Below are 23,981 nucleotides of genomic sequence, written 5' to 3' on the forward strand. Positions count from 1 at the left end.
GAACTTACAATAGTACAGAGGATACATTTAATAAAATATTTATTAAAAACCTACCATATACATAGCTGTATGCCAAATGTTGGGATTGGGTAAAGCAGAGACACAAATGTGAATGTGGCTGGTGCTTGCCTTTAGTGGAGCTTACAGTCTGGTGGAAGAGGGAGACATACTTGTAACGACTGAGGGAAAGAACGAACTGAGAGAAGTACAGGAAAGAGAATCCTGAGCGTGGAGAGCATTACTCACTATTCTTGACCACACCGTGGCCTTTCACATGGCCTTGCCCTTTGATATGCTAATCCATCTGGTCTGCGTGTCTTCTACAACGTCCTTACCTTTTCCCTAGTAAACCCTCAAAGCCAGCTCAAATTTTATTTTCCTCACCTCAGATAACAGAATTACTTATTCCCTCCTTGGTGTTCCCTTAGCACTTACGAACAACTTTATGAGAGCATATTATATTGCTCTGTAGCTATTTTTTTACATGTTTACTTCACCTAATAGAATGTGAGCTCCTTATAGGGACTTATCATATTTGTTTTTGATCCCTCGGTACCTGGAGCAGTGCTGGGCACATAGTATGCAGAGAAGGAGTGAGACATTAGAACTTTAAAGATCCAGAATGGCACAATGATTTTATCATGTGAAACGGTGGCTTTTTGATATCCTCCTAGTGGCAATGTCTTGCTAAGTGATTGATGCAAGCCTAGGAGAAATACTACTCTGACATGTTTCAACAGTACAGTTGATGGTGAAGCCACCTACCACGTCTGGAGTATGAAAATAGGTTCAATGGGCAACTGGTAAAGAACTTCACAGCTCATCTACAGTTTTCACATGTTTTGCATTTAATGTTTACAAACCCCTATGAAATAGGTGCCATCATTGTTCTCAATTTACAGGTGAAAAAACTATGGCCCAGAAAGGTATTATAATTTGCCCCGAATCCCATAATTAGTCACAGTAGAGTTGGTACTAGCATTTAAATGTATTGATTCTCATTCTACTACAGTAGTAGCTGCTTGTTATGAAGCAGTTCATACCTCTCTCTGCAGTAACCAATAACAATATGTAATATTTATACAAATTTACAGTTGTTAACATACTTTCATCACACAGCTTCTTGTTCCTCACACCAGCTGTCTCAGCAGGCAGATAAGAATATCCTTATTTTCCAGGTAAGAAAGCAGACTCATAGGTGAGGTGCCTGCATAGTCACACAGCTTTTGTAAGTGGTAGAAGGAAGATTTGAACCCCACATCTCCTGACTCCAACTCCAAATGCAGAAAAGCTTTTCCCTATTATTTGGCTTTCTTATTCTTGTTTGGAACCTTTAAGGATCCCCAGCATGCTCATGGGGCAGCCAGGCGTAAAATGGTCGACACATTCAGTATAACACATATTGCATTATTAAACATTCCTTATTTCGAAAGCCTCTGAAATATTTTTATAACTGTTTCTTATGAACTTCACTGGCCACAGAAGTGCAGGGCTGCTGAGATAAAACAGCTTTTGAAAAAACAACAACACGTAACTGTTTGAAGTGAAAACAATGTATTGGTTTAAATAAGGAGAATTAAGACTTGGGAGAGTCTAATAACATCTGTTCCACTCCCCCTTTCCCTTCTACTTCCATTTGCCTTTCAACACATTTCAGATTTCTTCTTGAAGATCTTCAGGGATAACCAGACTCAGGCTAATGACATCACGGCTGCAGTACGGCAGCCGCCCCTCAGAACTGTCCTGATCCTCGAGTCCTTTCTCATTTTAGTCTGCTCATTTGCATATGAAGGAAAAAACAAGATATATTCTATTCTACTCATTTTTCTTAAGCATTTGAATTGGACAGAATAAATAAAAGCCCCAGTTCAGTGTTATTAACTGACAGGGATGTTCAAGATATGTTTATTCCTGTTAAGGTCATAACGCAGGCACTATTTTTACAATTGGCTGGAAGAACAGAATAGCATTGCCACATCTCCCTTCAGCCTTTGATCAAAAGAGTCTTAGGGGTGGGAGCGTGTGGCAGGGAGAGAAAGAGAGAAAGAGAGGAAGGAGAGGTAAGGGGAGAGGTAATAGAGGAGAGGAGAGAGCAAAGGAGAGATAAGGAACTTCACAAATGAGTCATGGGAGTAGGCGTGTTCTCTGGAGAAGCTACTTTAATAACAGCTCCCCAGCCTTCACTCCTGACCAGAGATCACACATTCACTGCACAGTTACTCTAACAGTGACCATTTCCTGTAGTTTCTGATGCAGCTTTCCCACTTGAATTTCAACTGATTTTTCTCCAGACCTTCTTTATACAAGCAAGAAGGAACTAGTAAGTATGTAGCCTACAGCTTTCTTGTCCTTCTGGAAGGTTGAGCACTACAGATGCTTTATGTGTGCGAGATAAAGTCCAATATGAATTAATGTTACATTTAACAATGTGGTTTTAATTAGTTTGGACAGCAGAGTGTATGTAGTGTAAGGCGTTTTAGATGGGCTGTGAACGTAAGTCCTCCCTAATGGGAATCAATGGTGGTGAAGGTAGCAGGAAAATGAGCCCTAGTTTAAAACCTAGGAGTAATGGGTCTTGAAATCAAATTATTGTGTGTCTATTATGTTTGAAACCCTAGAAGGATGAATGGATAATGAAAATCAATAGACTATTACTTACCTATCAGCATTTTGTCTAAAGCTTTGACATTTGATGTGGGGGCAGAGGACACGAATTGAGTCCATGTAATCGTGCAAAGCTATGAAATGAAATCTTAAACTTTAAATAAGCTCAGTTGTGCTTGTTCTGGTGGTGGCGATTTTTGCTGTGACATACATCATAACTCAGAATGCATTGAGGACAAAAAACATTAAAAGAAAGAAAGAAAGAAAAAGCCAGTTTTGTTTTAGAGAGTAGTGTAAAAACAGGCTAACAAGCGTGTTCGCACTGTTTGAGAGAAATCTCATTTTTACAAACTATAGAAAATATGCTATTTTTATACTTATTTCCTTGCTAAGTGCTACCTACCTATAAACCATATAAGAAGAGTGCAGGAACAGCCCTGGGTGCTGTGGCTTAGTGGATTGAGCGCTAGCCTGCGAACTGAAAGGTCTCGGGTTTGATTCCTGATCAGGGCACACGCCTGGGTTTCGAGTCCCTGGTCGGCAGCCTGTAACAGGCAACCAATCAATGTATCTCTTGCACACTGATGTTTCTCGCTTTCTGCTTCCCTTCTCCTCTCTCTAAGAGTAAGTAAATAAAATCTTTTAAAGATCAAAATAAAAAAAAAGAGTGCATGAACAAGTGTGTGTAATTGGATGTTGAGGAAGCAGTGAAGGAAGTCTTTATCTCCTTTATGATATAATTGCTGTATGTAATTGATTTAATATAAATGAAAATGGAAACACATTTAAGATGTTGGATTTTGAATTATCTCTATTAGTGTTCATGTGAACCCTTTACATTTTGTGAATCAGTAAAGGTTTCAAAGCCCTTAACCTCCCAAGCATTAAGAAAGCTTACACTTTATGTTTCTCTGGGATTTGTGTAATTTCTTTAGCTGATGTGCTTGACACAAGCAATTGAAGGTGGGCTATATAAGTCATAACAACCCAAATCTGGGTTGTGTAGGTAATGACGTGGCCCTGTTGATTGAAAGTGTGTATGTGAAAGCGCTTAGGTAACGCTAATATGCAATGCAAATGGAAACGATTGTTCATATGTTATTATTATTCCTAAAGTTTCATAATAACTTATTTTTGCCATTTTTCAAGTAAGATATGATGGCTTCATACAATACAGATTTGGATGTGCTCTCTTTTGAAGCTAATTCTGTTTTTCAAATTATACAGTTTGAAGAGTAGAAACCAAGGAAAGAGCTCAGTAGTCTTACGATGACTGAACTGTAGTCACTTCTCAATTACAGGGGCCCCACTAAAAATCCCGCTTAGTAGATGATTTGTATGTGCATATTTTCTCTGAGGGTGCCTACTGTGAAAAAAATTGCAAGGAGGGAAAGGCAGTTGTCTAACTAGGTATTCCTAAGTCTTTCTCAAAACATGCCTTCACAGAGCACAGCTTGAGACTTAATAACTCCACAAGTAATAAAGTGACTTAACCGTATGTAGATAATTTAGAATTTACTATTCTGTTCTTGACGTAGCATCTGCTGGATAGCTCTGTCAGTACGTGGCAATTGGGCTTTTTTGAACATTTCCAATGGCTCAGTATACATGGCCAGATATATCTGTCTCCATACAGGGTATATTTGGCATATTTGGGTTAAAAAAAATGAAGTGAAGTTTGTAGTAGCACCTGAATATTTGACCTTGGAAAATTGTTCTGTGAAAATGCAAAATGAACAAGTTGTATTTCATAAAAGAATGATGGGGGAGAGGTGGAGGAGGACAGTACACTGAGCACACTGGAAGACTTTGTTCTGTTTTTGGGTTTTTTTTTTAAAAGATTGTATTTATTTTATCTTTAGACGGAGGGGAAGGGAGGGAGAAATAGAGGGAGAGAAACATCAATGTGTGGCTGCCTCTCACATACCACATACTGGCATGTGCCTGACTGGGAATCCAATAGGTGACCCTTTGGTTCGCAGGCTGGCATTCTATCCACTGAGCCACACCAGCCAGGGCTCTTTTGTTTTTTCTTGGTGGCAATTTCTTGAGGTCACTCCTGTCAGCTTTTGCCTGCATAGGTTTCACTGCTTTATTTATATTCAAATACAAGTCTGCAATCAATTGCTTAATCAGATTGTTAAGCAAATTATAGGCAAGCACTGCACTTATAACCCGTGGCTTTCTGGTGACAGAGCTCTCAGCTTCTTAAATTACATCCCAGTCCTATAATTTCATCTGACTAATGTGATTTTCCATAGTATGCCAGTCTTTCGTGCATTCATTTATGATTTTTTCAATCAATGACAATGAAAGATAAAAACTCTTTTCAACACGTGTCACAAGTACATGCTAGAACATTATCTTTGAAAGTTTTCTTCCCACTCTCTTTTTGGGCAAAAGTAATTATTTTCTTTTAGCCATCCTCAATGCTTTTACTTATTACTGCTCTCACCAGTAACATTAGACATGAGATATTGACTAAGGCACAATACCATATTAATCTTCATATATCTATAATTTTAAAAACTCTTCTGTGCCCACAAAATTGTTACTGTTTCCTTTAAGACTCAACTCATACCTCCTATACTTTTTAAAATGAAAGTATAGTTGACATACAATATTACATTAATTTCAAGTGTACAACATAGTGATTAGACATTTATATACTTTATTATGTTATCATTGCATTAAGTGTAGTAACCATCTGTCACCCAGGAAAGTTATCATGGTATTACTGACTTTTTACCTTTATTATATTCCTTTTTACCTTTTTTATCCATCCACCCATCTCCCCCTCCTCTGGCAATCATCAGTTTGTCCTCAGTTTCTTTCTTTTTTAAAAAAAAGATTTTATCTATTTATTCTTAGAGGGACGGGGAAGGAGGGAGAAAGAGAAGGCGAGAAACATCAGTGTGTAGTTGCCTCTTGCAGGCCCCCAGCTGCGGACCTGGCGGGCAACCCAGACATGTGCCCTGAGGAGAATTGAACTGGTGACCTTTTGTTTCACAGGCCAGAGCTCAGTCCACTGAGCCACACCAGCCAGGGCTTGTTCTTAGTTTCCATGACTCTGTTTTTGTTTTGTTTGTTAATTTGTTTTGTGGGTTTTTAGAGATTTTACATACAAGTGAAATGCGCTTTTTGTCTTTCTCTGTCCCTTAATCACTTGTCATAGTTTTTAATTGTGAATTACATAATCATTTTAATATTGTCCATCTTCACTCCCCATCACCATCACTAAAAGCACATTGAAATTAGGGACTATGTCTGTTTTTATATCCTCTGCCCCTAATATGTTTCCTGGTACTTAATTAAGTCAAAAAATGACATCTTTTTTGACAGCCAAGTAGTATTCCATTGTGTAAATGGACCACAGCTTTTTGATCCACTTGTCTACTGATGGGCACTTGGGATATTTCCAAATCTTTCCTATTGTAACTAACACTGCTATGAACATAGGGGTGCATATATTCTTTTGAATTACTGTTTCAGGTTTCTTCAGATATAGGTCCAGCAGTGGAATTACTGGGCCAAAAGGCAGTTCCATCTTTAGTTTTCTGAGGAAACTCCATACTGTTTTCCACAGTGGCCTCACCAGTCTGCATTCCCACCAACAGTGCACTAGGGTTCCCTTTCCTCCACAACCTCCCTAATACTTGTTGTTTGTTGATTTATTGATGGTGGCCATTCTGACAGGTGTGAGGTGATATTTCATTGGGGTTTTAATTTTAATTACCCTTTGTGACAGCACGGATGGACCTGGAGAGCATTATGCTAAGTGAAATAAGCCAGTGAGAGAAAGACAAATACCATATGATTTCACTCATATGTGGAATTTAATGAACAAAATGAACTAACAAGCAAAATAGAGACAGACTCAGAGAGAGCAGGCTGACAGCTGTTGGGGGGTGCTAAGTGGGGTGGGGTGAGGAATTGAGCCAAAAAGAAAAAAAGAGAAAATAATTCTTAGCCATGGACAACAGTGTGGTGACTGCTGGGGGAGGTGGGGGGAGGTGGAGGAGGGTCTGGGGGGATGAATGGAGATGGACAGAGACGTGACTTGGGGTGGTGAACACCCAGTACATGTGCAGATGATGTGTTGTAGAACTGGGCACCTGAAACCTGTACATTTTGTTAACCAGTGTCACCCCAATAAATTCAGTAAAAAGGGGGGAATGACTTCAAGTATTATATCATTCTTGAAGTCCTTCCTAATCCCCACAACCACCACTCCCATCTCCAACGTCACTGACAGAACTGAACATTTCCTCTTCTGTATGTCAATGGAAATTTTCAAGTAACTTGAAGGACCAACCAGGCATTAGGTTTGCCTATTGTTCTGACATAATAATTAATAATCCTCCTTTCGTTCTCAAAAGTGTCCCATGTTGGACTATAATTGAAATGGTCACCCTGTACAGAATTGTGTTTCAGCACTATATAGGGCCCCGTCTAGTCTTTTTTTTTTTTTTTTTTTTTTTTTTTTTTTTTTTTTTTTTTTTAGCTTGTGAGTTGTTTGAGGACAAGGATCAGTTCTGGTTTCTTTTCCTAGACCCAGGCTTATCATAGTGTCTGGTACTCAGTGGCTGTTCTTTTGAGAAAAAAGACATTCCTGCTATCGTTGCCTCAAGGGGTTTCTGTTGTCAAATGATACAAAACAAACACAAAAAGTACATGATACCGCATACCTATATAGGTTCTAGGACAGATGGAAAACAGTGTTTATAAAATTGTGTTGCTGAAGGCTTTGAACGGTAAATCCATGTTTATGTCTGCTAAGTCATTTATTTCTCTTTTACTTTAGGTTATTGAGTAGGAAAATTTCACAATAACAACTAGGCACTTCAGCGAGGATTTTCTTTGTTGTGGGATTTTCCCCGAGTGTAAATTTGCTACTGTGTGTCTGTCTATGTGAACATGGTAAAGGTGCTCACCCCAGTGTCAGTTTGGAGAAAAACATTCTGTGTCCCACTAAGAGCGGCCAAACGTGTCTTTTACATTAGCCAAGAAAATATATATGTAGTCTTATAAACGGTTGTTTTTAAGTGACTTTGGAATTTTGAATACATGTGGGGACAGGAATCTTAATGCCCTAGACATTATTTTGAAGAGAATAAAATGTAAATCAGTTGTAAATGTGGAACTTACAGAGGGAATAGTCTTTACAGTTTCAATAACAAAGTTGAATGGAGAAGTAAAAGTGAAATCAGTATCTATGTGTTAGCTAATTAATTAATGGAAATATTGAAGTTATAAGTGGTTGTATAATCATTAGAGGAGTTATTATATGCTGTCTGAATGTCAGTTCTCCTGTCAATTCTGTGAGCATATAATGTTTCCAAATGTGACTCTTTTAAGTAAGCACGCAGTTGTGCATATTATTCTTAGATAGAGCTATCAGTAGCTTTTCTTCTTGTTTGTAAAAATAGGATTGAAGTATAACTGGAAAACTCTAGTACACTGATTACATAGATAGTCTGGTTTTAGATTAGTGAGCACAGCTACTATCTGAAGAGCTTGTCAGTATTCACACGTCTACAACCTTCCCTCATGGTCAGTCTCCTTTGTTTCTTTTTTTTGAAAAGATTTTATTTATTTATGTTAGACAAAGGGGAAGGGAGGGAGAAAGAGAGGGAGAGAAACATCAATGAATGGTTGCCTCTCGTGCTCCCCCTACTGGGGATCCGGCCCACAACCCAGGCATGTGCCCTCACTGGGAATTGAACCCACAACCCTTTGGTTTGCAGGCCAGCACTCAATCCACTGAGCCACACCAGCCAAGGCTCTTCTTTTTTAAACCAAACCTCTAGTGGTGTCTGTTGCACCCTTTACATATATCGAGAACTTACTATGTTCTGTTCACTTAACTAATCACTTTTCTTTTTCATCGTATGTAATCATTACCCTGTGAGGTAACTACCAATATCCTCACTTTACATAGGAGGAAGTGAGGCTCAAATTGAAGGAAACACTTTGGGCAAGTTAGAACTAAACGGGCCAGGACAGATGAACTTAGGTGAGAAAAGTTTAGAAATAAAATTGCCCCTGATTCTTTTCTGTAACTTTACTCTTTTAAATGTCCTGGTTTCTCATGCAAGTTGAGGCGATTTTCTTTCTTTTCCAATATACTAAAGACAATTACAATAAATATAAGAGGCTGCAGATACAGTTCATGAGTGTGTGCAGACCTCTTTCCCTATCTTGAGCACACCTCTCTATTTGTTACCCTTCTGGCCTGCTGCAGTCACTTAAAAGCAAATTTAATGGTTTTAAACTTCCCCAGCAGATGAGTTCCCTGATATTTTGCAGAAAGTAGTGCTGGAGAGGCTATGGTCTTCAGGAGTGCAGCTCAGCTCTAGCAGGAAGGATCTGGTGTGGGATCTAGACAACTTACACGGCATAAAGGAAGAGAGAGAGAGTCCTTTCAAGGATATTTATATTATTGTATCCTGTTGAAATGCCATGTTTCTCTTTCTCAAAGTTGTGATAAGCAGTTAACTTTAGCTGTGATTTGTGTGTGTGTTGGGGGGGGATTATAGCATTATTTTCACCACTGAAAGACTTATATCTAGAATTATTAGAGAATTAAAAACTTTCTATATTTTTTCTGTATTTTTAATATAAGGTGAGGCCAACCATTTTAAGCAAAAAAAAAAAAAGTGTCAGACAACAAATAGTTTCTTAGGAAGAAACTGCTACATTCTAAAATGCTTTACCAGAATTTTGCTAAATATGACTGCGGTATGTGTGTTCATTTGTAGGGACTAGTAACATCTGAACATACCCAACCAAACAGATAAACTCTTGCACCATCACTACCACCACATTTTACCACAAAGAAATGCCACCGTACGTGGATTCCAAGTAGGCTTAGAAAGAAAACAACGTTGATCAGATCTCAGACCCACTGAACGGGATGACGGCCACAGCTACAGTGGAGACAACAAAAATGAAGAAGAGTGCCTCCAAGGAAGAGAAGCAGCAGCCTAAGCAAGACAGCGCAGAGCAGGGCAATGCTGATTCTGAAGACTGGATGAGCTCCGAGAGTGACCCTGAACAGATGAGCCTTAAGAGCGGCAACAACAATGACAATAGCGGCAAACCTGGGGCTGTTCAGTTGAAGAAAAAGGAGATTCCCTCCAAACCACACCGCCAACTCTGTAGATCACCCTGCCTGGATCGTCCGAGCTTCTCCCAGAGCAGCATTCTGCAGGATGGGAAGGTTGACTTGGAAAAGGAATACCAAGCCAAGATGGATTTTGCTCTAAAGCTGGGCTATGCAGAGGAACAGATTCAATCAGTGCTGAACAAGCTGGGCCCGGAATCACTTATTAATGATGTATTGGCAGAGCTTGTCAGACTTGGGACCAAAGGTGATTCAGAAGGGCAAGTGAACCTGAGTCTGTTCGTGCCCCGGGGGCCCAGCTCCAGAGAGATTGCAAGCCCTGAACTGTCTCTTGATGATGAAATAGACAGCAGTGACAATTTGAGGCCAGTTGTCATCGATGGAAGTAATGTGGCAATGAGGTAAGACTGGTATATGTTCTCTCTCTTTCCTTAAAACTGCTACGAGCTCATAGAAATTGTCTTCCTTTACCAAAAACTAGGGTATGCCCTTTGTTGTCTGTAGCTTGTGCTCCTCTAGGTGGACAGAGGCTAAAATGATTCTGCCCTAGCCTTTTTCTCTCTACTTGGAAATTGTTGCTGGTTTGTCTTCAGGGGTTCTGAAAGCAGCTTAGATATCAGTGATACTTCAGAGAAGGCATAACCATTCAGCCTTTGTCTTTCTTGGAGTTCTCCCTCCTACCTATACTTGGCTAGACCAATCATCCTGAAAATGTTGCTTTTATTTATTTTGATTTTTTAAAAGATTTTATTTATTTTTAGAGAGGAGAAGGAAGGGAGAAAGAGAGGGAGGGAAACATCAATGTGTGGTTGCCCCTCACATGCCCCTTACCAGGGAGCTGGCCTGCAACCCAGGCATGTGCCCTGACTGGGAATTGAACCAGTGACCCTTTGGTTCGCTGGCTGGCACTCAATCCACTGAGCTACACCAGCCAGGGCTTGGCTTGACTATTCCATTGTTTTTGAGGGTAGGGACCTTCTTTTGCATCCGTTGTTTTCCCCACAGTACATAGCACAATGTTGGATGCTCCCACAGAGAAACAAGGCAGCAGGAATAAGGGTAAGTCTTATGAACCATACCATTGCTGTGTTCAGGACTTGCTTTGCAGACTGCCTGCAGATACACTTTAATATATTTAATCCTCACAGCAACTTTACAGATGACAAAACTAGAGCTCAGCAAAGTTAAGTGACCTCCTTGACTTGACTAGCTAGTAAGTAGCAAAGCAAGCATTTAAACTTAAGTCTCTGGCTTCAAATGAATGAAATTCAACTAACATTTATAGGTATATATTCTGTGCCAGGTCCTTTAGCATATGTAATATAATCCTCACTAAAAACCCTGTATGAATGGACTAATTCAGTTCATTTTTGCAGGTGAAGAGACTCGGGTTCATAGAGGTTGAGTAACTGCCTAATGTTGCACAAGTAATAAATGACAAAGCTTTTATCAAAACCCGAATCTGATGCCAATGCCCCTTCAACCATATCATGCAACACTGTGTGGCTATTAGCGTCGTTGAGAATACTTTGGCCCTGGCCAGGTGGCTCAGCTGGTTAGAGCATCATCACCATATGCCAAGGTTTGGGCTTGATCTCTGGTCAGGGCATATACTGGAATCAACCAATGAATGCATAAATAAATGGAACAAGAAATCAGTGGCTCTCTCTCTCCCTCAAATCAATAAAAAAATAAAAAAGAATACTTGGCATTCTTCCTAGGAGAAGATAATACATTTACAGACTTCCTTTTTCAAATCTTTTAAATCATGACAGCATCAAGGCAAGGTGGGTAGAGCAGGCTAGACATTGTCCCTTTTTTAATGAAGGGAGACTAGAAGCATAGTAACAAGGAAGTTAATGATCTGTGTACAAAACAGTAATGATTCAGTGGGCCAGTGGAAAGCAGAGGGTGATTTCTTTGTTCAAAGGGCCAAAGGTAACTCTGCTCCCCTCCTAATAGGCATAAACTAGAGTGATTCTTCAGAGGAAGTAGTATGGGATCTGCCACACTCAATCTCTTCTCAGATCAGACAGCCCAGAACACCTAGACTGGACGTAGGGTTTTGCATTTTAGAGGTAGGGATGAGAAGAACCCAGAACTTCTTTGAGGACCTTAAGATGGTGATAGACAATCTTCCTTGCCTTTGGAATTCTATTCGAGGATTGATAGTTAGGAAGTATACTACATGGTTCTTTTGCTTTGAAAGGAATAATGGAGAATTAATTACCAAGGTAATTAGTTTTAACATTTCTAGTCTGCGCCAGTAGCAAACTGTCATACTGACAGGAAGATGAACTGTTGTCTTTTGTAGGAGTTGCTTTACTAAATTAAAGACATCTTATACAATTTAAAGAAAGAAAAAAAATAACACTGAACCTTATTTTTAGGAGTATATTAAAAGGGTGCGTGGTGGATCACATGATTTTGCTTTAATTGCCAGCTTTGTTGTTGTTAACATCTCTTCCCTTATTTGACTAGGTAAGCCACTGATGAGTCCATTATTCTGCAGTCACATTTTACATGGTCAAAGTTCAGTGCCACAGTCAGCTTATGAATTTGTTAGTGCCATTAATCTAAAAATGGTTTGTTTTTCCCATTAGTTTGCTATAAATTTGTCATGATTGGTACTTTTCACACAAACTATGTAATGTAATAACATCTGTTCATCCTCAGCGTGTTGGATGATGAGCCTGCATTGACATTGTAATTCTCTGTTTGTCAACGACGGCATGTGTTTAATAGCTGCAGTAGGGATGTACCTGTGATTCACATACTAATATATGCTAAGATACTAAAGGATATGATAATTCTTTGACCTGTCTCCTTTGGGAAGAAAAATCCATTTCAGGGAAATGAAGGCTTCCAAATGCAAATGCTACCATGTTGTTTGTTAAGTCTGGGAGAGGCCCAAATATTTCAACCTTACTTTTACAAAAGCTCAGAGGGAGAGGCCAGTGACCCATCTGCTAGGCAGAATTTGGTTTGAACCCTGGATCATGGTATGTATCTAAGCCAGTTATTGGGACAAAGTGAGCTGTAGTGTCACCAAGATACTCTGACTTGTGGGTCCCGTAGGCTCTTCACTGCTTTTTAGATAGGCTTATAGGTCCTAGCTTTTTAAAATCGCAACAAGACTTTTTCTGAGTTTTCACTAAAACAAGTCATCCTGGCAAGCATTATTTTAGCTTTCACTTTTCAAATTTATTCCTTCCTTAAACATTTATTGAGCACTACACTTTGCATATTGAGTCCTTATGTAGGACTTCATTACCGCCTCAATGTATGTTCAAAGTGAATTCTTTTTTTTTCTTTAAAGATAATTTTTATAAAAATTGTATTTATTTATTTTTTTAGAGAGGAGGAGGGAAGGAGAAAGAGGGAGAAAAGCATCAATGTGTGGTTGCCTCTCACACATTCCCTACTGGGGACCTGGCCCACAGCTCAGGCATGTGCCCTCACTTGGGAATCGAACCAGTGACCCTTTGGTTCGCACGCCCATGCTCAATTAAACTGAGCCACATCAGTCAGGGCTGAAAGTGAATTCTGATTCCTATTGGGCATTGATGTACTTCATGGAATGCTTCCATAGCATGGTTTTAATATATTATCAATGGAATGCTATACGTATTTTACATTTGCCTTAACATGATAATTCCTGGTATGCTAAAAAAAGTGATATCAGAATACAGATGCATCAAAATATTGAGAAGTGCTTGCCTCTGGGTGGTTGTAAAACAGATTCTGCAGGGCTTTTTAAAAAATATTTTATGTATTTTCCACATTTTCTACCATAAGTATATATGACTTTTATAATGATGAAAACTAATTTTAAAGAAATAATTTGGTAGTATGAAATATAAAGTTGATGTATCCAACAGCAAATGTTACTCTTGTATTTATTCCTAGTTTTAGACGGTTTTCGAAACAACACACTTTATTACTACCACTAGAACCCAGTGAAATGAAATCCCATCCTATTTCTCCAAATTTCTTCTCTAATAGAAATTCTGATGATTTCCAGAGTTCAGGTTATTCGTACAATTACCACTATTATATCTGTGGGGAAAAAAGCACAGCTGGACATCTCCCCCCTCCCACCAAAAAGCCAGCTTCATGCTGGGTTAATCCCATATTAACCCTTTAAGAACCACAGACTTGTCCAATATACTCACAGTTCACCTTTCCAGAAGCAATCAGTGGTAGCTATCTCTAAGGCTACCTTGTAGTCTGCTGGCAGTTAGGTATATTTTCATTTCTTTTTTCTTAAGTGCTTTGACTTTTAGTAGAGTGGTATAATTGCTTTATGATACTCACTGGAGACTTTTAAACATGCTGAACATGTTTGGAAATGTTAACAAGGGCATTTAATAAATTTTTGTCATGTACCTCAAGAGTGATAAGACTGTGGGAAGTCTTACAGTACATGTATTAATGGGGCCCCTGAGATTATGTATGAATTTACCCAAAGGGAACAATATAACTGGAGCTAATTTCTCGTGTAGTTGAGTGATTATCAGTGAGAAATTGAGGAATCTAAAGAGAGAGCCTCCTTCACATTGTCTTTCCTTCTAATCAGTCTTGTTTGACAGGTAATATCCAGTGATTGCAATGGAATTGCTACATGTAAGCCAATTTGTTTTACCATCCAAGCTGTTTAAATTTACTGTGACTTAGTGTGGTTTATGTAATATGTCAGGGCACCAGATTTGATGCTAAGTGGTCAGAATTTTCACAGTCAAACTAGCACAGCATTTGTGAGCTTTTTGGATGATGACAATAAATATATCTTTTCCCAGTTCATCTGCTAATCTTCCTTCTTCCAATTTCCAATCAAATGCATTGTTTTTACAGTGTTTATTCTACAAGTAATTGTGATAGAACGTCTTCTCTTTGTATATCATGTCCTAATTATAAAAGGAATACTTAATTTTTTGAAGGAATTTTGGAATTAAAGAAAATAAATCACTTATAACCCTCTCACACATAATAACAATTTTTATTAATATTTTGAGGTATCTTTCTAGTATTTTATAGGCTTATGCATAGACTGTTTTCTACAACATTGAGAATTATATTATATATACTAGTATGTACCCTTTCTTTTCTCTTTTAGTATTATAAACATTTCTGACATCTTAAAATTTTCAATAATGTGATTTTAGTTGGTATATTATATTTAATTAAATGTGATAACTATTTTCAGTCAGTTTTTATGTGTGTGTCTTCTTTGCTGCCATTGTTATTTTTAAAATTTAATATATGTACATAAGACTCATCTGTAACTATTCCTCCATATAAACTTTATTTAAACCTCTGGTGACATCTCTTCTTTCTTATCTGTTGAAAATATCTGAGTCTCTGAAAAGAAGGTGATGGTAGAGACAGAAAGAGAAAAAATGGAAGTAGTGGTAGGAAATAACCTATCACTGTAAATTGGAGTTGTTTTCAATCATCTGTGACCTTGAATGAAGGTATAATAATAATGGCAATATTTGTAATGATTAAATAAAAAAGAATTTGATTTGCTCTTTTAAAAAATATTTACATTTTTGGCATTATCAAGAAAGAAAACGTCTGTTAATGTCTTACTACTAAGAAAAAGCCTCTTTAGAGTATTTGCTACCTCTTATCAGTCCTCTCCTCTCACTCTCTGTCTTTTGAAAGCCATGGGAATAAAGAAGAATTCTCCTGCAGAGGAATACAGCTGGCTGTGGACTGGTTCCTCGATAAAGGCCATAAAGATATTACTGTATTTGTGCCTGCATGGAGAAAGGAGCAATCTCGACCTGATACACCCATTACAGGTATGATTTTAACGAAGACTTTTTCTGTTTCTCATCCAGAAGCAGAGCTAGCAAGATAGTTTGGGGAGAGGTTGATGGTCTCAATTTAGATAATTATTTTTCTAAGTTTCTTAAGTATACTTAAAATGTATTTTATTGAGTGTATTTTAAGCATATTTTTCCAGTTAAAACCATCATTCTGTTGTGATGGTTCAATAGAGACAACTGCAATTCAGCAAAGAAGAAAGCACACGGTTGCAAAAAGTGTGCTTTTCTGTTTTACCACAGACTTCAGACTAGAGGGGAATGAATCTGGTGATGAATATGACTGTTTTCCAAAAGACTGAAGAAACTATGGCAGAAAACAAATCTCATTCTGTACCAGAAAAGTGACTGTGGGCTTTGCAAACTAGGGAATAGAACAGAGAGAAAAGTCCCATGTTAGTCAGAGCCAATTTATCCATGAGACATAGGAGTCCTGGGAGGAGAAATTAAATATAAAAACAATGAATGTATAATAACGTGTCTGACTAGATTAGTTGTCTTTATACCAATGCAGATTTAAAGTATAATTTTTAATATTTCTTTGTGGAAGAAGGGGCCCACGAAGGCAAAAGTCCCTAAGGTCCACAAAAATGATATGCAGCCCCAAGAGCAGTAGGACCGCTGCATTCACTAACAACTGTATGTGAAGCTAGCTCTTTTTAAAAAAGATTTTATTTATTTAGGTTTAGAGAGAGAGGAACGCAGGGAGAAAGAGAGGGAAACATCAATGTGTGGTTGCTTCTCGAGTGTCCCTGCAACCCAGCCATGGGCCGTGACTGGGAATGGAACCGGTAACCCTTTGGTTCTCAGGCCTGCACTCCGTCCACTGAGCCACAGAAGCCAGTGCTGAAGCTGGCTCTTTTCAACATTTGAGAACATACAGACCCCAGTCCTCTGAGTATCAGCGGTTGCCTGATGTGGCAAATGAGAAAGTCCCGTGCATGGCTGTTGGAGCTGTGTCATGGAGCAGCAGTCTGAGAGCGGACCCTGGCCCTGCTTGAGCACAGCCTTTGTCTCCTCAGCCATTAAGAGGCCAAATGGAAAGAGGGTCAGGACTGACATGCTCCAGCTTGATGTTTTCCCTTAGTTGTGGCCTTCCTCTAGGCCAGGGATGTCAAACTCATTGTCACCCGGGGCCACATCAGCCCCATGGTTGCCTTCAAAGGGCCGAATGTAACTTTAGGACTGTATAAATGTAACCACTCCTTAACAGTTAAGTGAGAGCTCGGTGGCAGCTGGATAAAACAAGGTGGAGGGCTGGATTCGGCCCGCGAGCCTTGTGTTTGCCACCTGTGCTCTAGGCAGAATGCAAAAAAAACCCCAAGTCCTTAGGAGTGATGCTTTGCTCTCCTTGTGACAGCCCCACCCTGAGCATATTGCCCTATTTTCTTCAGCAGCCAAAACTGGTGCTTCAGACAAACAGGAAAGTAAGCATGAAGAATTCTAGAATATCAGTGTTATTTCTCACTCTTCATGGTAGGTTTAAAACTCAGTTGTCATTGAATCCAGCTCTTTCCTGTTATCAAAAAGAAAACTGAACTCACCTTTCCCTGTGGGAAAATAATGTATTCATCTAGTACCGACTTATATATTCATAATGTGGGGATAGTGTTAATTTCCAAAGGTAAATTGTACTCTGAAGCATATAATCTGTATTTTGACAGATCAAGATATCCTACGAAAACTAGAGAAGGAAAAGATTCTCGTCTTCACACCATCCCGAAGGGTCCAAGGCAGGAGAGTTGTCTGCTACGATGACCGGTTCATAGTCAAACTGGCTTTTGATTCCGACGGCATCATTGTGTCCAATGATAACTACCGAGACCTTCAAGTGGAAAAACCAGAATGGAAGAAGTTTATAGAAGAGCGATTGCTGATGTATTCTTTCGTGAATGACAAGTACGTTTCTTTCCAGTAGACTCCGAATAGCCTAAATCCAAGTTACCCGTAGGAAGAGATTTTCTTTCACGGCAATAAACATTTGCTGAGCGCTTACTGGGTACCGTGCATCGCGCTGGGGATAAAATGCTGGATCAGAAACAAGAGTTTCCCCTTGGAAGAGACAACCACAATGTGCTGTGATAATTGCTATGGTTACAATTTTTAAAACTGCTTTGTCTGTGTGAAACGATGGGAACAGGCCTCACAGAGGAGATGACATTTGAGATGAAGTTGACAGATAGAGGAAAGTGGGCAGCTGGGCATTACGGGCAAAGGGAACATCGTGAATAAAGCTGTAAAGGTGTGAAAGTGAGTTGCATGTTGGGAAGCCAGCGAGCATGCCAGTATGGCTGGAACATACAGTCCATGAAAGAATTATGCACAGGAAAAAAACATCCTTTTTTTGTGATCAAGTGGTAATACAGAGAAAAATTGCTGCCTTAGCAAAAGATAGACTTGAGGCAGGAAGGGCAATGACAAGGCTGTGACAATAGTATAGGCGAGAGGTAATGAAGGTCTGAACTTCTTTTTTTTAAGATTTTATTTATTTATTTTTAGAGAGGGGGGAAGGGAGGGAGAGAGAGAGAGGGACAGAAACATCAGTGTGTGGCTGCCTCTCACGTGCCCCCTGGGGGACCTGGCCTGCAACCCAGGCATGTGCCCCGACTAGGAATCGAACCAGTGACCCTTGGTTCTCAGGCTGATGCTCAGTCCGTTGAGCCACACCAGCCAAGGTGAAGGTCTGACCTTCTGACAAGGCGGAGTGGGAAGAGAAGGGAAGACATTTACCTCTTGCTTGCTTGCTTTCAGATTTATGCCTCCAGATGATCCTTTAGGACGCCATGGGCCAAGCCTTGAAAATTTCTTAAGAAAGAGACCTGTTGTTCCCGAGCACAAGAAGCAGCCATGTCCCTATGGTGAGTACCTATGTACTAAATTGAGTTCTGTACTAAGGAAAACATAAAGACTCTGAATGCTTTTCTCTTCAACGTTTCCCTTTCTAGTGGAGAATTCTGGCTTTTCCACTCTCTGTGAGTTAAAGCCTGTGTGTTCGTGTAGTTGCATTTAGGCATTTTAGGAAACATCCTAGAAGTTGCATGAGAAAAAGGTAACTGGAATTGAAGAGAAGATTACTTGTCACTTGTTAAAATGATGCACGCGTTCTAGCTGCCTGTGTCCCTGTGCCCCAGAAAAGCGCAGAACCCCACAGGGCCTACAGAAGCAGAAAGTGCAACGCCAAACTGGGTTTGGCCCCAAGAAACACATGTCTGTCAGGCACGTGATTGCACCCCCTGTCAACTAGCAAACACCCTTTTCTTTGGATCTGTAGTTTTCCGTTTGCTTCTGAACTTTCTTTTCATTTACTTTTTAAAAATACAGTTTTGTAGAGTACTTTCATGGTTTTACCCAAGTCCCTCTGTTACAAAGTTTGTGAGCCCAACAGTGCAACGTAGGCCGCCTGGTCTGAGGCGAGTTTGGATGTCCGCTCTTTTGGGGTCATTGGTTTCTGGGACGTCTTAGTTTTTGTTCTCTCTGAACATTTATTGAAGTCAGAGAGTATTTTCATGTTCATCGTCTTCATTTCATCTTCACAAAGGCCCTATAATATAGGCATCGTTGCAAACCTTGTTTAAAGAAGAGGAAACTGAGGCTCAACAAGCAAAGTCACTTTCCAAGGTCACATGGCTAGTCAGTGACAGAGCTGGAATTGAAACTTAGGTCTGCCTGGCCTCCAAGTCCGTGCTCTTTGCATTGCACCGTGCTGCCTGCTGCTGCTCTCCGCCATCTCAGTGCACAGGTCATAGCCAGGCAAAGTTGTGAATTAAGGCAAATGAAGGCTCTTCAACTGCTTAGCTCCTAGCTTTGACACTGCAGTTTCCTCCCTGCTTCTTTCTTCTCTCTCCCCTCACAGTGCGTGATGGCTTCCTTGGTGTTGTGTGTCTCCCATGTTTATGGAAAGTTACTTTTTGGCTTTAACCACTAACAGTAAAACTCTAATGTGAGTGACCAGATTGTTACAACAGTTTCTATCAAACAGAGTTGCACTGCTATGAGAGAGGTCTCACCCCAAGGCATTATTGTTTCAGGTAAAAAATGCACGTACGGCCACAAGTGCAAATACTACCATCCGGAGCGGGCCAACCAGCCTCAGCGTTCAGTGGCTGATGAGCTCCGCATCAGTGCCAAACTGTCCACCGTGAAAACCATGAGCGAAGGTACCCTGGCCAAGTGTGGCGCGGGGCTGTCAAATGCCAAAGGTGAGATAACCTCAGAAGTCAAGCGTGTGGCCCCGAAGCGCCAATCAGATCCCAGTATCCGGTCCGTGGCTGTGGAGCCTGAGGAATGGGTGTCCATTTCCCGTAAGCCTGAGGCCAGCTCTGTCCCCTCACTTGTGACTGCCCTCAGTGTCCCCACGATTCCACCTCCCAAAAGCCATGCAGTGGGTGCACTCAACACCCGTTCAGCCAGCAGCCCAGTGCCAGGATCCTCTCATTTCCCCCACCAGAAATCCTCATTGGAGCACATGGCCAGCATGCAGTACCCTCCCATCCTGGTTACCAACAGCCACGGGACCCCTATTAGCTATGCTGAGCAATACCCAAAGTTTGAGTCCTTGGGGGACCACGGCTACTATTCAATGTTAGGCGACTTCTCCAAAATGAACATCAACAGCATGCATAACCGAGAGTACTACATGGCTGAGGCAGACCGGGGGATGTATGCCAGGAATCCCAGCCTCTGTCCTGACAGCCATATGAGCCATACCAGGAATGACAACTATTCCTCTTACAACAACCTGTACTTGGCTGTAGCTGATGCCCATCCTGAAGGCAGTTTGAAGCTGCATCGCTCAGCATCTCAAAACCGTCTTCAACCTTTTCCTCATGGTTACCATGAAGCCTTAACGCGAGTACAGAGCTATGGCCCAGAGGATTCTAAGCAAGCCTCCCACAAGCAGTCAGTCCCCCACTTAGTGCTGCATGCCCAGCACCCAGCAGTTGGAGCACGCGCCAGCTGTCCTGGAGACTACCCCATGCCTCCCAATATCCATCCTGGGGCAAACCCCCAGTCAGGACGTGCTCTGGTGATGACTCGGATGGACAGCATTTCTGACTCACGCCTCTATGAGAGCAACCCCATGAGGCAAAGACGACCTCCTCTCTGCCGGGAACAACACGCCAGCTGGGATCCGCTGCCTTGTGCAACCGATTCCTATGGCTACCACTCCTATCCCCTGAGCAACAGCCTCATGCAACCATGCTATGAGCCAGTCATGGTACGCAGCGTGCCTGAAAAGATGGAGCAGCTTTGGAGGAATCCTTGGGTTGGAATGTGCAATGATTCCAGGGAGCATATGATCCCAGAACACCAGTATCAGACCTACAAGAACCTCTGCAATATTTTCCCTTCCAACATCGTTCTCTCAGTGATGGAGAAGAATCCCCACACAGCAGATGCGCAGCAGCTGGCAGCCTTGATTGTTTCTAAGCTTAGGGCTGCACGTTGATGTGACATAAGACCTGTTCCTTTATACAAATATGAATATTAATGCTAATAATGCACTAATACGATCATAACAGTAACTAATAATTGTGTGTTGTGCTTTACGAGTTACAGAGTGTTTATGTCTTTGAAGCACATAACAACCCTGTGAGGTAAGTTGTACTAATACCTTGTTTTCGAGACAAGGAAACTGAAGCTCAGTGAGATTAAGCGATTTGCCAAGGTCATACTGCTAGCAAATCAGGACCAAGTCAGGACTCAACCCCAGTCCTGTGACTCCAAGGCTCATGCCCTTCTGCACTGCACCAGGCAGATCATGAAGGACAAAACCCTGGCGGGGAACTAAATGCAAAGAACCCCGAGGGATTCCATTCTAAACGTTGTCATAATTACATGTTTTATATTACAAAGTGTTGATCATATATCTAATTTAGACAACCTTGGGATTAGGTAATATGTGGAATTAACCTTTTAGAATTTTTAATGGGAATATTTAAAGGTATTTCAAAGCAAATGCATATTTTATTGCATGGATATCTAACCATTTACTATCTTTATTAACCAAGCTATAGGGTCACACTGAAGCTTCTAGAGTTATATTTCAAACCTATTGCTAGGAATTAGACTGCATGTATGAGTGTACGTATTTAGTTTGAGATGTGCGTGTATCTCTGTATAACTTTTTACACGGTGATGATGATAAGATAGGCTCTACACAGACCTTAGTCTACAGCTAAATAGATCACAAATCTGACTTGATGATTTTATGTCACATTTCATAGTTTCAACTAGTTTTGAAAGTGAAATCACATACCAGTATTGGAGCATTGCTTTCTTAAACTCCAGAGCAAACTAGCTCTATTTCCTTTGCACTTTTCTACTTGTCAACATTTATTGACAGTTCTTAGCGTTTAAGTCTCTTCACCTCAACCCATTAGGGGTCAGATTGCAGCCTTTTTCTGCAGAGTCGCTGATGGATCAGCTCAACTCCCAAGCATTGTAGATGTGCGCTGCAGAAGCACAGAAGAGTTTGACCGGCACCAGGGATTTCACTACCAGAGAGATGGCCAAACTCATGCGGCATCCCATGGTGAACACCAAAGCTGCACTCGAGGAGGGCCTCACGGATGAGCTTTGGACTTCTGATCTATGCAGTATTCAACATCACAGGATGAAATGTCATGGAGGACAGTGCACAGCCATGCAATCCTCTTTCTCCTGCTGGCCAGTCTCTGGGCAATGAAGTCAATGAGTGGTGGAGCAGAATTTCTTTAGGAAACAAAACCAGGGAATTTTCTAGATAGGGAAAGGTAGCTCCCACAAGGAGATGCTATATCTTTTCTAATAGCTGGCTCAGTTATGCACTTCAAATACACACTCCAAGAGCGTGAACTTGCCCTTAGATAATTCTTAAATGCATTACTAAAGAAGGCAGGACTTGGGGTTGGATGGTATCATTTGCACAACTTGTAACTTGCTCAGGGTGGGAACCTTTGTAGTTAAATGCCTCTAGAAAAGGCATTTTTTGTTTTTTTTTTTTAAAGCTGCACTAAATGAACCCCCTTTTTGGATCCATTGTATAGTTCAGCATTTAGAACCATGACCAGCTCACTATGTATTGAGCTGGCACTTGCTAATTTCTATGATAGTTTTTTCATGAAAGTTGAGAAGGCCCGGCCTTGGCCTTTCGTTTCTTCATGAGAAGGTGTGACACTGCCTATAAATGTTTCTTACTCTGAAACACTCTGAATGTGAGGCTGTAGTCAGGGTTGTTTCTGGTGGTTTGATCATGGCGTGCATGCTGCTTTCTGGCTTTCTGTCTCTGTCCTGGTTGATCAAAACTGCACCTCACCCAACGTTTCTCTCCCATCCACCACAGCTTCACATTCATGTCCTATGCTCTGATCTTCCCGCGCCCCGGCATACTGAGGTGTAAAAGTATTTCATGTCGTGTAGGTCCATAGACAGGAGCAGTTCCCACTGAAGTGCTTGCTATTCCACACACACACCATTTCATTGTTTCAATCTCTTGGATCTTCTCAATCTGTCCTATTGTGTGATTCAGGGTATTTGACAATCTTAGGGAACTCTGCTGACTCTGTGCCAGTTAGTTCCTCTTCCTCCCCAAGTCATCAACGGCATCACAGTCTCTGCTACCTGCACAATTTACCAGGAAGCACAAGATTAATCTTGTCAGCCGCAGTTCATCTTGACCACATTCATGTTTAGTGCTCACAAAATTGTAAGCTCCTCCCGATGCAGGAAATCTTTTTTTTAAGGCAGAATATGTAGTTCTTATTTCCTAAAGAACAATTGTCATTCCCCTCTCATAAAATGTGTATGACCCCAAAGCTGCTGGGAGCAATGCCTCAAATAACCAGAAATGACCTTTTGTTGATACAAATTGTATCTCTTTTTTTTCCTGACTGTACAGTAACAAATGTACAAAACTCATCTCAAACTAGGTTTGGTACTGACTTTCCCCATGATGTCTGTGGCACTGTGTGCCACAGGGAAGTAGCCCAGGGGTCGTGAGAGAGCTTTAATTTCCAAAGGGTGGTAGTAGTTCATAGACAAAGACAGTTTTTCAAGGCCTCTTTATTACGATGTGCACAGCTATTGTGTATACAGTTTCAAGCATTATATTGCATTAAGTTCTCTTTAGCCTATTCAATTGAATATGTCCTTGCAAAAGGGATTTTGTATAAAAAGTGTCAGTGTTAGTGAATCATCTGCAAGAATCTATAAATGGAGCCGTACACTTATGAATGCATAAATCCAGCTTGGTTCTTAGTGAAGTTTTTAGAGACACATTTTCCTTATATTGAGGTCTGCACAGCTCTTGACTTTTCCATTTTGTCTGTAATTATAAAACAGCAAATACAAAGAAGCACGGGGACCCCCTCGCTTCCTTGATAATGAAATCAAGCTTCCTTCCTGGGACTAAGTGGGTGTCCTTCCGGATACTTACCTCA

General features: G+C 40.6%; 1 protein-coding gene across 6 annotated transcripts in view; it reads left to right on the top strand.

Moving 5' to 3' along the window:
• ZC3H12B (zinc finger CCCH-type containing 12B) overlaps window positions 1-23,234 on the top strand; it is an 83,082-nt gene extending 59,848 nt beyond the window's left edge. For all 6 annotated transcript variants that reach the window (XM_053917529.2, XM_053917533.2, XM_053917532.2 and 3 more), the window contains 5 exons: window positions 9,366-10,131; window positions 15,398-15,537; window positions 17,226-17,460; window positions 18,313-18,419; window positions 19,590-23,234. In XM_053917529.2, the coding sequence (XP_053773504.1) occupies window positions 9,521-10,131; window positions 15,398-15,537; window positions 17,226-17,460; window positions 18,313-18,419; window positions 19,590-21,010 (2,514 nt within the window). In that variant the 5' untranslated portion in view covers window positions 9,366-9,520 and the 3' untranslated portion in view covers window positions 21,011-23,234. The remainder of the gene's footprint in view (window positions 1-9,365; window positions 10,132-15,397; window positions 15,538-17,225; window positions 17,461-18,312; window positions 18,420-19,589) is intronic.
• The last annotated feature ends 747 nt before the right edge of the window (window positions 23,235-23,981 follow it).

The sequence above is a fragment of the Desmodus rotundus genome, chromosome X (genome assembly GCF_022682495.2).
Source record: "Desmodus rotundus isolate HL8 chromosome X, HLdesRot8A.1, whole genome shotgun sequence".
NCBI classification, from domain to species: Eukaryota; Metazoa; Chordata; class Mammalia; order Chiroptera; family Phyllostomidae; genus Desmodus; species Desmodus rotundus.